Genomic DNA, 13,275 nt, shown 5'->3' with positions numbered 1-13,275 from the left:
AAGAAATAAACAGAAAAATAAAAACGGTCTAGGGTCTTCAGAATCAAGCTTCTGATGCACCACAAAATAAAAGTTTGCAATCAGTGTGTATTATCAGTTTTGACTAATGGCAATGACACATGGAATTTTCATACAATAACCATTCAAAAATGTGTGTTATTCAGTACCCAGGTTAGAGGCAAATGATGGGAATTAATAGAAGACACAGAAAAATCAAAAACTGGATCAGAGAACAGACATAAAAACTATAACAACAACTGTAATGAAAATTAATAGGCGGTGGCAAGAAATGAAACTAGGCAAATGGAAGGTAGGTGGGTCAAAGAAGCTTTTGCTTGATTTCAAGAGCTAAGGAAAGTCAGAGAGAACCTGTTGGAAGATAGGGATATAATGTTTGAAAACATGCAGAACCAACATGAATGTACACAGCTGAAGACCAAAATGTATGGAAAAGTGTAGTGGAGATCTTTAGCCAGAAAGCTGATGTATCATGTAACTGGCAAGAGTTTTATTTTTAATTTATTACACTGCAAACAGAGTGTTTACTTCTTTTTTAACACTTTGTTTAAATATTAATACTTTATCCAATACTTGAAAGAAACTGCTATAACTGAAAGCTTTGACAGTTACAATATGCTAATAGGAAAAACTGAACCCTGATACAGTTCCAAACATATATAACTTTATTTGGGACTTTTAGGAAGATTACCATCTTTGATTACTAGTCCAGATTTTAATTTTTTTGTTTGTGGTCTGGGAGGTAAGTGAACCAACAAGTAGAAATTACTCTTTTGCATTTATTATTTCTTAGAATATTGCACACTTTCAGCAAATCACTTCCAAAGCAAGTATTGTCTGAGTTCATTTACTGACTCTTTCTACTACTGATATGAATTCAAATGCTACTGCAAAATGAAAGGCTAGCTACATTTTTGTACCTCTCTCTGTGACATAAACTTATCTATTATTCTCCAGACACATTTTGAGCTGTCAGGATAATTTGCAACTGAATATAGTTTCAAAACAATTATTATTTGATTAATTGATAACCTAGTCTAACTTTCCAAATGACCTGAAATGAATAAAAGCAAGCAACAGTTCATGACTCTTGTGTCAATAATTTAGTGCAGTAATGTGCTGCTAAAAGTTACTGTAAAGCTACAAAGATACACTTAAGAAACAAAAATAATGTTTTTCTTACCATGAGGACGACTGTTCCTCTTCTTTGCTCCTGGGCGTTCTTTCTCAGGACGTACTGCTGGATCAGAAAGGGTTGGAGCCAGGTATTTGCGACCTGAGCCACTACCAACGCTGTCTGACCTTGGGATAACAACACGGTGCCCACGATGTCTAGCACCTTCTGGTTCCTAAAACAACACAAGTATAATATAAAATAATTATGCAGTGCCATGAATGTTGTGGTACACATCAACATCTAAGTGTAAAAACATTGTGTACTGCTTCAAAACATGTTTTCTCATTTTATGACTTAACTAATGAGCAATGAAATTAGAGATAGTTGTCTTTTTTAATGATACACTATCTTTTTTAGAATCTTCAAACAGTTCATTAATCATCTAACATATGAATGCTCTCCCAGACATGTTGATCCAACTTTTATAAATGACTCTAATTTATTGAAGATGTGAATGACTTATTCTTTAGATTTTTCTCTTTCTGCATTAAACACAGAAAGTAGATTTCAAAAATGCAAGAATCATGTCTGATTTTTGGAGCACTGCTTTTGGCCATACTCTCTATTCCCATGTACTATCTTCTCAAAAACAGACAACCACAATTATCAACTCTATTTATTTTAATAAACATATTCAGCACCAGGTTGGCAGCCCTGCAGCCAGGTGACTAGCATGAGTGTTGGTGTTCTCATAAAGATAAGTCATTCTAGATTATAACAACATTTAGTTTAGTACCGATTATGTGGTAAATACATACATCAAAAAAAGTTTTGCATCACCCTGGATCCCAAAACTCCTGAAGATAGACACTGACTGTGAATATTGTATCACAGACACAGTCTCTTTGACTGTTTAGAGATGTCACTAAACCCGTCCAAAGATGTAAACCACCATGCACAAGCAGCGCCTATTAGACGGAGGGCGTCCAACAGCTGATCAGTTCCAGTCATTCCACCAGGAAGGAGGTACACGGCTCCTGTTGTCTGAAGTTCAACCATGCCTAGACTGTCAATATCACAGTTTGATTGCGTCCACATTGTTACTTTGTGCCAGGAAGGGATCTCAACAAGGGAAGTGTCCAGGCATCTCAAAGTGGACCAAAGCGATGTTGTTTAGACATGGAGGAGGTACAGAGACAGGAACTTTCAATGACATGCTTTGTTCAGGCTGCCCAAGAGCTACTGCTGCAGCGGATGACCGCTACCTACAGATTATGGTTCGGAGGAACCCTGACAGCAATGCCATCATGTTGAATAACGCTTTCCGTGCAGCCACAGGGCATCGTATTATGACTCAAACTGTGCGCAATAGGCTGCATGATGCACAACTTCACTCCTGACGTGCATGGCGAGGTCCATCTTTGAAACCATGACACCTTGAAGTGTGTTACAGATGGGCCCAACAACATGACGAATGGACCGCTTAGGATTGGCATCACATTCTCTTCACTGATGAGTGTTGCATTTGCCTTCAACCAGACAATCGTGAGAGATATGTTTGGAGGCAACCTGGTCTGGTGAAATACCTTAGACACACTGTCCAGTGAGTGCAGGAAGGAGGAGGTTCCCTGATGTTGTGGGGTGGCATTATGTTGGGCTGACGTATGCTGCTGGGGGTCATGGAAAGTGTCATAACAGCTGTACGATATGTGAATGCCGTCCTCCGACCAATAGTGCAACCATACCAGATGACAATTCACGCCCCCATCATGCACATTTTGTGAATGACTTCCTTCAGGATAACGAAATTGCCCGACCAGAGTGGCTAGCGTGTTCTCCAGACATGAACATGCCTGGGACAGAAAAAAAGGGCTGTTTATGGACGACGTGGCCCACCAACCACTCTGAGGGATCTACGCTGAATCGCCGTTAAGAAGTGGGACAATTTGGACCAAAAGTGCCTTGATGAACTTGTGGGTAGTATGCCATGATGAATACAGGCATGCATCAATGCAAGAGGATGTGCTACTGGGTATTAGAGGTACCGGTGTGTACAGCAATCTGGACGACAACCACCTCTGAAGGTCTCGCTGTATGATGGTCCAACATGCAATGTGTGGTTTTCATGAGCAATAAAAAGGGCGGAAATGATGTTTATGTTGATCTCTGTTCCAATTTTCTGTACAGGTTTCAGAACTCTCGGTACTGAGGTGATGCAAAAACTGTTTTTGATATGTGTAGGTGCATTAGTGTGTTTTTTAAGTGTACCATTAACGGTTTCACTTTTCTTTACATAATATAGCAGAAAATGTGAAAAGGTTGTAGTCGGGTTATAGTCATATTTTCTTTTTATGTTTTGCCACTGCAAATCTATAGAATTTCATTTCATTGTTCTTTACTCTCTCCAGCAATTTAACTGTAGTGTATCTCTTCATTATTTAACTCACATTTCCGGAAAGTAGCATAAAGCTTAAGTTGTTGTTTCAGAAACTTTGTACTGTGGTTTTTGTTTACATACAGTTGCGTACAGGCCAAATTTGTGGAATCATAATTTCGTGTATATCTGTAATTAACTGATTTTTTCTTAATAAACTATTATGTTTATCATGAGTGAAAAGTGCTTGACTTGGCATAGAATTGTTAGGTTGGGGCTTTGGTGTGACGGGTGTTGTAGTTTTTTCAATGTGGGTGACTGTAGTGGCGTGGGAATAGGGGAAGTAAATGAGACTCATCAGTGGCTTTGTAGCATATGTAGTAGAGATAGGACGATACTAGAACAGGAGGGGAAAATTGCTGCCTTCAGGCTGAGTTTGATAAGGCCAGGGGAGATCTTGACAGGTTAAGGAGGGAGAAGGGTAAAGAACAGTGGGAAGTGGCAACAGGCAATAGGAGGAACAGACCTAGAACTTTGTCTGACAGCTTCATGGTGAATGTGGAAAATAGATTTGACCTGTTGGTTCAGTTAGAAGCTGGAGAGCCTCAAGCAGTTGCAGGTAGGGTACAACAAACTTTCAGCGGCAAATTGAAAAGTAAGTATGGAGGGAAATCAGTAAATAGAAAGAAAGTGTTGTTGTTAGGTAGTTCCCATAAAAGAGGTGTTGGCCAAATTTTGCAGGATGAACTAGGATACTCGTCACCAAAATGTTTTTAAACATAGTGCTGGTCTGGAGCAGGTGACAGAGGATTTAGGATCACTCTGCAAATATTTCACTAAGGAAGACCCTGTGGTTGTAGTGGGTGGGCCAGGTAATAGTACTGACCGAGGTCCTGGGTACAGTATAGAGTGTGACCTGGCAAAGATTGCATCAGCATCGAAGCAGACTAGTGTTGGGTTTGTATCCATTCTTAGGTGCCATGACCAACTTCATTTGAACTCTTCTGTCAGGAGAGTTAATTTGGAGTTCTCTCAATAGGTGTGATTATACTAGACATGGCCTTCACCTCAACAGGAAAGGGAAGGGTAAACTGGCTGGGAAAATAGCAGGAATCTTAAAGGGGGGAGGCACTGTCATGAGTAATAAAATGCCACTGATTCAGAGAAGACCCTTTTTTAGGGTAGGGAGGACAGAAAGAAACCAAGTTTTAAGAGAGGTTAGGATTGAGACAAACCTTCAGTTTGAGCAAGAAACCAAAAAACATAATTATAGCTTATTACATCAGCATAAACAGCTGTTGGTTAAGAATTTTCAACAATCAGAAATTTCAACTCTACCCCATTTTAACTCAGTCAATGTGAAATGTCAGCTATCTTATTCAAGGACTGAGAAATAAAATTAATGAATTAATTATCTGCATAGATGAATTAGAGTCCACAAACCCAGCTGACATAACCTGCCTATCTGAACATAATTTGACCACTGGTATAGAACTTTCACTTATTACAGGATTTAGTTTAGCATCTCACTTTTGTAGAGCAGAAATGGAGAAAGGAGGAGTTGCCACATTCATCAGGAACTGTCATAAATTTAAGAATATAGACATGCATAAATTTTGCCTAGAACAGCATATGGAAGCATGTGCAACAGAACTAGATTTTCACAAAAAATCCTTCATAATATTAAGGGTATATCGAGCAACTGCATAGACTTTAATCTGTTCGTAAACCACCTTGAAGCTGTACTGGCCCATTTAACAACCCAAAACAAAGAAATATTGGTTGCTAGTGACTTCAATGCAGATTTCCTCAAAGACTCTCCTAATAAGAACTTATTTGAGTTAGTAACACTATCATTCAATTTAATTCCAACTGTAAAGTTCCCAACTAAGGTAGCCAATTGCTCACAAACAGACATTGATAATATCTTTATAGAAAAATCCAATGAACAAAATTATACTACAAAACCAATAGTCAATGGCCTCTCAGACCATGACATGCAGTTCCTTCTGTTAAATGTTAATACTGAACAGGATATAAAATCTGTTATATCTGAAATCAAGAGGGTAATCAATCAGAAATATCAACTCTACCCCATTTTAACTCAGTCAATGTGAAATGTCAGCTATCTTATTCAAGGACTGAGAAATAAAATTAATGAATTAATTATTTTATTGATTATTTTAGGACACTCCTCAGAGACATTCACTGGAGTGATGTTAACAGTGCTCATGGCATAAATGAAAAATATAACACTTTTGCTAATAAAGTGCTTACCTTATTTGAAAACACTGTTTCCCCCCAAGACTAACCAAGGTTAGAGCAGAGTCTACAAAGAAGCCATGGATTACTCAAGGAATCTTGTAAAACAAAAAGAAAACTGTATCTGTCAATCTGAAACAGTTCTGTTGTTGGTGCTATAGCACATTACAAGAAACACTGCAAAACATTAAAGACTGTAATATGGACATCAAAGCAAATATATTACAAGGAAAAGATAGTCATATCAGATAACAAAATAAAGACAATATGGGATATAGCAAAGGAGGAGACCGGTAGAACCAGACATGAAGGGGGCCAAATAGCATTAAGAGTACACCATACATTGGTGACAGATGAGTATAGTGTTGCAGAACTTTTTAACAAACATTTTATAACTGTTACTGAAATAAAGACAATATGGGATATAGCAAAGGAGGAGACTGGTAGAACCAGACATGAAGGGAGGCAAATAACATTAAAGAGTACACGATACATTGGTGACAGATGGGTATAGTGTTGCAGAATTTTTTAACAAACATTTTATAACTGTTACTGAAACTATAGGGTTGTCAGATTCTGTAGATGCTGCCATGGGATACCTCAGACCAGACATTTCAAGTAACTTTCATAATATGAATTTGACCTTCACTACCCCAGCAGAACTAATGTCCATCATAAAATCTTCAAAATCAAAGACATCTAGTGGGTATGATGAAATATCAACAAAGTTAATTAAAGAACGTGATTCTGAGTTAACTAACATATTAAGCTATCTGTGTAACCAGTTGTTTATCAGTGGAATATTTCTTGAATGGTTGAAATTTGCTGAAGTTTAAGAAGGGAGATAAAGAAATAGCACCAAACTTCCGTCCAACTTTACTTTTGCCAGCAGGCTCAAAAATTTTAGAAAAGGTAATGTACAATTGGCTATATAACAATCTTGTCACAAATAACATACTGTCAAACTCACAGTTCAGATTTCTGAAGGGTTCTGGTACTGAGAAGGCTATCGACACTTACAGTGAAAATGTACTTTGCTATCGACACAGTGAAAATGTACTTAATTCATTAGACAAAAAACTGCAGGCAACTGGTTTGCTTTGTGATCTGCCAAATGTAAATCACAATACCCTTTTAAGTAAATTAGAATATTATGGTGTAAGAGGAAATGCTGCAAACTGGTTTAAATCTTATATCTCTGTCAGGAAACAAAGGATGTTATTAGGAAAGAGACACGTATTAAGCTACCAGGCATCATCCAACTGGGAACTAATTACATGTGGGGTCCCACAAGGTTCCACCTTAGGGGCCTTGCTTTTTCGTGTGTATATCAATGACTTTTCATCATTAACATTACCAGATGCCAAGTTTGTTTTGTTAGCCAATGTTACAAACATTGCAATAAATAGCAAATCAACTGTAGTCTTAGAAAGGTCAGCTAATAAAATATTTGTGGACATTAACACTGGTTCCTAGCCAATTCTTTGTCACTAAAGATTGAAGAAACACACTATATGCAATTCAGAACATGTAAGGGGTGTCCCATGAGTATATGCCTAACATATGTGGACAAGCATATAGAATAAGTGGACAGTGTTAAATTCTTGGGATTACAGCTTGATAATAAATTCAACTGGGAGGAGCACACCCCAGAAATGCTGAAGCTTCTAAACAAATCTCTATTTGCAATGCGAATTCTGTCAGACATAGAAGATACTATGTTTAATATCACTTTGTAATGTCATTATGGGATTATTTTTTGGGTTAATTCATCAAGCCAAGCTAAAGTTTTCCAAGCACTAAAACGTGCAATAAGAGTTATATGTAGTGTGAACTCAAGAACATCCTGCAGAGGCCTGTTTAGGGAACTAGGGATACTAATTACTGATTCCCAATATATTTATTTCCTTAATGAAATTTGTCATTAAAATATATCACTTTTTCAAATCAATGGCTCAGTTCATGGAATCAATACTAGAAATAAGGATAATATTCAAAAGGATTTAAAGTCACTTACTCTTGCACAAAAAGGTGTGCATTATTCAGGAACAAACATTTTCAATAAATTGCCAGCAGCCATAAAAAGTTTAACAAGCAATGAAATTCAGTTTAAGAAAAGCCTAAAGGATTTATTGGTGGCCAACTTCTTCTTCATTGATGAATTTCTCAGTAGAAGCAACTGATTTTTATAAAGTACGATCTAACTTCTGCACCATTTCAGTGCAGTAATGTGTTCAATGTAAATAAGTATTGTAGTATCAATATAATAGAAGGAAACATTCCACATGGGAAAAATTATATATAAAAACAAAGATGAGGTGACTTACCGAACGAAAGCGCTGGCAGGTCGATAGGTCTATCGACCTGCCAGCGCTTTCGTTCGGTAAGTCACCTCATCTTTGTTTTTATATATAAGTATTGTAGTAGTTCTATTATATGTTTATTACCTTATAAATAAAAAAAAAAAAACATTTTTAAAATTTTAAATTCAGTGCGGTAATGCGATCTTAGTAAATGAGTGTTGTAAAGTGATCCTTTCATATAGTGCTCATTAAAAAAAAAGAGAGAGAGACAATCATTCCACTTGGGACCTGAGAAAGGTATATTTGCTTATTTGTTTTAGTTGTAAATATTTATCATGTATTACTGTTTTTTTTGACATGTTATACATTCTGGAGGACCACCTTACTATGGATCAATTGGAATGAAAGTAAATGTAATCTAATCTAGTTTAAAAATTCAGAAGTTCACCTTCAGAAAGTGTACACATTTCAGATAATTTGTTTCACATTTGGTTGGTGGTGGCACCTTCTAGGATACTACTGTAATCATCTCTTACACAACAGCAATTTTGTGATTATTTATTAAAAAAGATGATGACTAATGGTGCCTTGAAAAATTTTGTCATGTTGTCAGAAAACTGAAGACTGTCACAAGTGGTACATGACATCAAACAAAAGTTGATAGCTTCACTACACTTTGTTAAGTAAATATGACAGAGAGCACCTGTTGGTATGTGGGGCCATTACACTACTATTTCTTCAGTTTCAAAAGTCCTGCTTTATAAAATTTCTATTATGGTTTGTCTTTGGAACATCCTGTATTAAATATCAATACTGACAGCAGTTTCTCACATAGTAAGGGCATGTAATATTGTTAATGGTGAATAGTCTGTTGGATAGAGACAATAAGCTTAGCAGCTTCCTTGCTGCTATTCTCAAGAAGAGTAGGATAGGGGACAGCACTGGGTTCCCCCACCCCCTTTTTTTTCTTTCAACTGTAATAATACAAACATAGCATACACTGCACAAGCACTCATCACAGTCATTCATATGACTCAGATGCACAGTTTGACAATTCATGACAGAATGGGGGAAAGCGCTTCATTAAGAGTTGGTCCAAGATGGAAAAGTGGGATTTACACACCTGCCACCAACATTCATTTCATAAGTGTGGGCTTGATTTCACTTTGATTACAGCCTGTAACTTCTCAATTTATTTACAGTTTCTCATTTTAGCATTGTTTGACAATAGTTAGGTTTATAAGTTCTAAAAATATGGCAGTCTCATTATCATAATGAATGATAATTTACCTTAGAGTCTCCTTCACTGTCCCTGTCAACACTGTTCTCTTTTATTTTGTCTTCTGGGTGGTCTTGCACTGGGGCTGTTTCATTGGTGGCTCTTAGACCAGCTATCAGACTGTTCTGTTGTTTCTGAAAATAAATAATCAACCATAGGCATTTGGTATACATACAACAGATACCACTTAAAATTCTCTCTCTCTCTCTCTCTCTCTCTCTCTCTCTCTCAACACACACACACACACACACACACACACACACACACACACACACACACACACATCTTGACTAAAAAAAATTGAAACTGCTTGCATTAGTAAGGAACTGTTTGTTTGGGAATATTCGTGCTAGAGTATTTTCAGTATTTAACTGATACTTTAAGCAGTGATAGCCTCTGCAAAATTTAGTCAACTCAGTGACAGTGGGCTAGCAAATTAATACAGATAGGTCCTTATGCACTAATAAAGTATGAAAAATAGTTCCTCGTCGAATATCTGAGCAGCATTGTTCATTTTGTGTGTGTGTGTGTGTGTGTGTGATTATTATTATTATTATTATTATTATTATTATTATCATCATCATGAAACTCTCACTGAAGTCGAGCCAAGACAGAGATTCTCAAAAGCATGCAGTTACATTAACAGCTAGCATCAATAACTCATGGAGGTGGTTGTTGTTGTCTTCAATGTGAAGATTCTCTCCACAGAAGTCTCTCTTGTGCAAGTCTTTTTATCTCTGAATAACTACTGCATATTACATCCATAACGAGAGGCAAAAGTTAGTACAAATTTGTGTGTGTGTAAAAACTCAACGTGTGAAGCATACAACTACCACCGTGTTATCTTAGTGAAAGACCTTGCTAAGAACCCAAGGAAATACTGGTCCTTTGTGCAATTTCTGAGCAGGTCAAAGGCTTATATCCAGTCACTCATTGACCAGTTCACTGTGACAATAGAAGACAGCAAAAGCAAAGCTAAAGTTTTAGATTTTGGAAAGGAGGATCACACAAATGTACCATCATCTGAGCATCACACAGACTCCTGTATGGGGGAGATAGTAATAGGCATCCATGGTGTGGAGAAGCAACTGAAAGAGTTGAAAATGAATAAGACACCAGGTCTGAATGGAATCCCCAGTTTTACTGAGCATACTCTATGGCATTGGCCCCTTACTTAACTTGCATTTATCGTGACTCTCTCACCCAGTGGAGAGTCCCAAGTGACTGGAAAAAAGCACAGGTGACTCCTATACAAAAGAAGGGCGAAAGAATGGATCTGCAAAGTTACAGACAAATTTCCTTAACACTGGCTTGTGGCAGAGTTCTTGAACATATTCTCAGACTGTATATAATATATTTCATTGAGACAGAAAGGCCTCTGCCCACAAATCAGCACAGATTTAGAAAGCTTCGTTCATGCAAAACTCAATTTGCCCTTTTCCCATCATACACAAGTGGCTCAAAGACTTCTTAAGTAATAGAACCCAGTACAGTGTTCTTGATAGCAACATGAGGGTATTGTTAGGGTGCCCCAGGGAAGTGCGATAGGACTGCTCTTATTCTCCACATACAGGGCGGTTATAACTAAAGTCCTAGATTCAAAACAATGCAAAAAATGAATCACTGTAAAGAATGAAGTCAAAGTTGAATTAAACATTATTGCAGAAGGGGAAAATGTTATGTAAAAAAAATTAATGAAAATTTTACGACTACATGCCACTGTAAGCGGCAGAATATGCAAAATAAAAGAGGTGGGATACATGGCTGTGCCTCATTTGCATCTGAGATTCTTAGCATGACTGTCTCGATGCAGGATCATGTGCTGCCGGTAAAGCTCTAAAGAAGTTCTGGACACACTAGGGTACAAAAAAAGAGGTTGTCTGCCATGGGTATGGAGAAAATGATGGCAACACTTGAAAAGATAGTTTCTTTTGAAGTGTAATGTGCCAGAGAGAGGTAAACAGTTGATCTGATACCAGTAGAAGATGTGGCCACAGTACATCAGGGGGTCATGCAATGGCATGCAAACACTCATTGAATGGGGAATTGTCTGAACTTTGGACATGGCCTGTGTGCACAGCACATAAAATTCTACCAAACATCTTGCACTGCTATCCATACAAAAGTATCCACATTCAGGAGTTACTTCATGCTGATCTGTCAGTAAGACAAACATTTGCTCTAGAATTACTCGCTTGCATGGAAGTGGACATTCGGCCATGGGAGATTCTATGGACAGACTAAGCTCATTTCCATCTTTAAGGACATATCAATACAAAGGATTGCGGAATATGGGCAATGGAAAATCCACCTGCACATCAACTGGTTCTGCTTCATTCTGCAAATGTAACTGTGTGGTGTGAATTGATGGCATCATTTATCATAGGACAATATATTTTTGACATGATGATTCCTGTGTGTCTTGTTACCTGGCAAATGCCATTACAGTCTTCTGCACACCAATGTCATTCCAACCCTTCAACACTGTGGGTATGTGGGTAAGGTCATTTTTATGCAAGATGGAACTCCTCTGCACATTGCACAGCCAGGAAGCAGCTGCTGCACTGACATTTTGGAAATGCTGCAATTATCAGCTGTCATTTCCCTACAGCCTGGTCATTCAGATCACTTGTTCTTAATCCATGTGACTTCATGCTGAGTGGTATTCTGAAAGATATTGGTTCAATGCTCTGATTACAAACATAGATGAATTGAAGGCACGCATTGCACAGCACATTTTGAGCATGACCCTTGAGACACTCCAATCTTTTGTGGAACATGCTGTTTCTCAATTTCAACTTTTGGATGAAACTGGGGGAGAGCATATTCAACATGCCTTGTGCCAATCTCACAACAATTAAAAACTGATTTAATTGTTGCTTTTATGTGATTTTTGGTCTTAGGGCAGTTAAAAACCGATTTTCCCCCATCCAGTGTGGTGCAACCTTTCCATAGTAGGTAGGATTACCTAACAGTGCCATAACTGTTGAATGCCAAACTTGTGAGGTCATGCACATTGTACAATACAATTGGTTTTATGTACAACTAACTTATGTTATGGTTCTTACAGTGGCATTTAGTGGGAAAAGTCTTGTTAAACTTTTTCTGTTTCCATAACATTTGCCACTTTTTTTACAGCATTGTGGAACTGGAACTTTAATTATAATAATACTGTACATACATGATCTGATGGACAGGATGAGCAGCAATCTGGGGTTGTTTGCTGATAATGCTGTCGTGTATTTGCAATGTGTCATCATTGAGTGACTGTAGAAGTATACACAATGACTTAGACGAAATTTCTAGTTGACATGATGAACAGTAGCTTGCTCAGATAAGTAGGAAAAACAAACTTGTAACATTAGAATAAAGCATAAGTAATGTGTTGCTTGACACAGTCACCTCGATTAAGTAGCTAGGGTAACATTGCCAAGCAATATTAAATGCAAAAAGCAAATAAGGATTGTAGTAGGGAAGGTGAATGGTTGACTTCTGTTTAATGGGTGAATTTTTTTTTTTTGGGGGGGGGGGGGGTTTGGTTCACATGTAAAAGAGAACATGTGCACAACATTAATGTCACCCACACTTGATACTGCTTGAGTGTTTGGGATCGCCATCAGGTCAGATTAAACGGCAACATTGAGGCAGTTCAGAGGTGGACAGCTAGATTTATTACCGGTATATTGCGGCAACACAAGAATATTACAAGATGGTTCGTGAACTCAAATGGGAATCCCTGGTGGAGCACTACTGAGGAAATCTGAAGAACTGGCATCTGAAGCTGACTGCAAAACAAATCCACTGCTGCCAATGTACATTTTGCCTAAGAACCATGAAGATAAGATAAGAGCAATTAGATCTCTTACAGAGGTATATAGGCAGTTGCTTTTCCCTCACTCAATTTGCAAGTGGAACAGGAAAG

At 37.7% G+C, this 13,275-nt stretch overlaps 1 protein-coding gene across 1 annotated transcript in view; it reads right to left on the bottom strand.

The window, feature by feature from the left end:
* LOC124548715 (sodium leak channel non-selective protein) overlaps positions 1–13,275 on the bottom strand; it is a 436,855-nt gene that overhangs the window by 24,058 nt on the left and 399,522 nt on the right. The window contains exons 30-31 of the mRNA XM_047125188.1: positions 9,365–9,487; positions 1,202–1,367 (exon numbers count right to left, since the gene is read on the bottom strand). Coding sequence (XP_046981144.1) covers positions 1,202–1,367; positions 9,365–9,487 — 289 coding nt within the window. The remainder of the gene's footprint in view (positions 1–1,201; positions 1,368–9,364; positions 9,488–13,275) is intronic.

The sequence above is a fragment of the Schistocerca americana genome, chromosome 1 (genome assembly GCF_021461395.2).
Source record: "Schistocerca americana isolate TAMUIC-IGC-003095 chromosome 1, iqSchAmer2.1, whole genome shotgun sequence".
NCBI classification, from domain to species: domain Eukaryota; kingdom Metazoa; phylum Arthropoda; class Insecta; order Orthoptera; family Acrididae; genus Schistocerca; species Schistocerca americana.
Note: the sequence above shows the minus strand (reverse complement) of the source record. Positions and strands in the feature narration are given on the sequence as shown.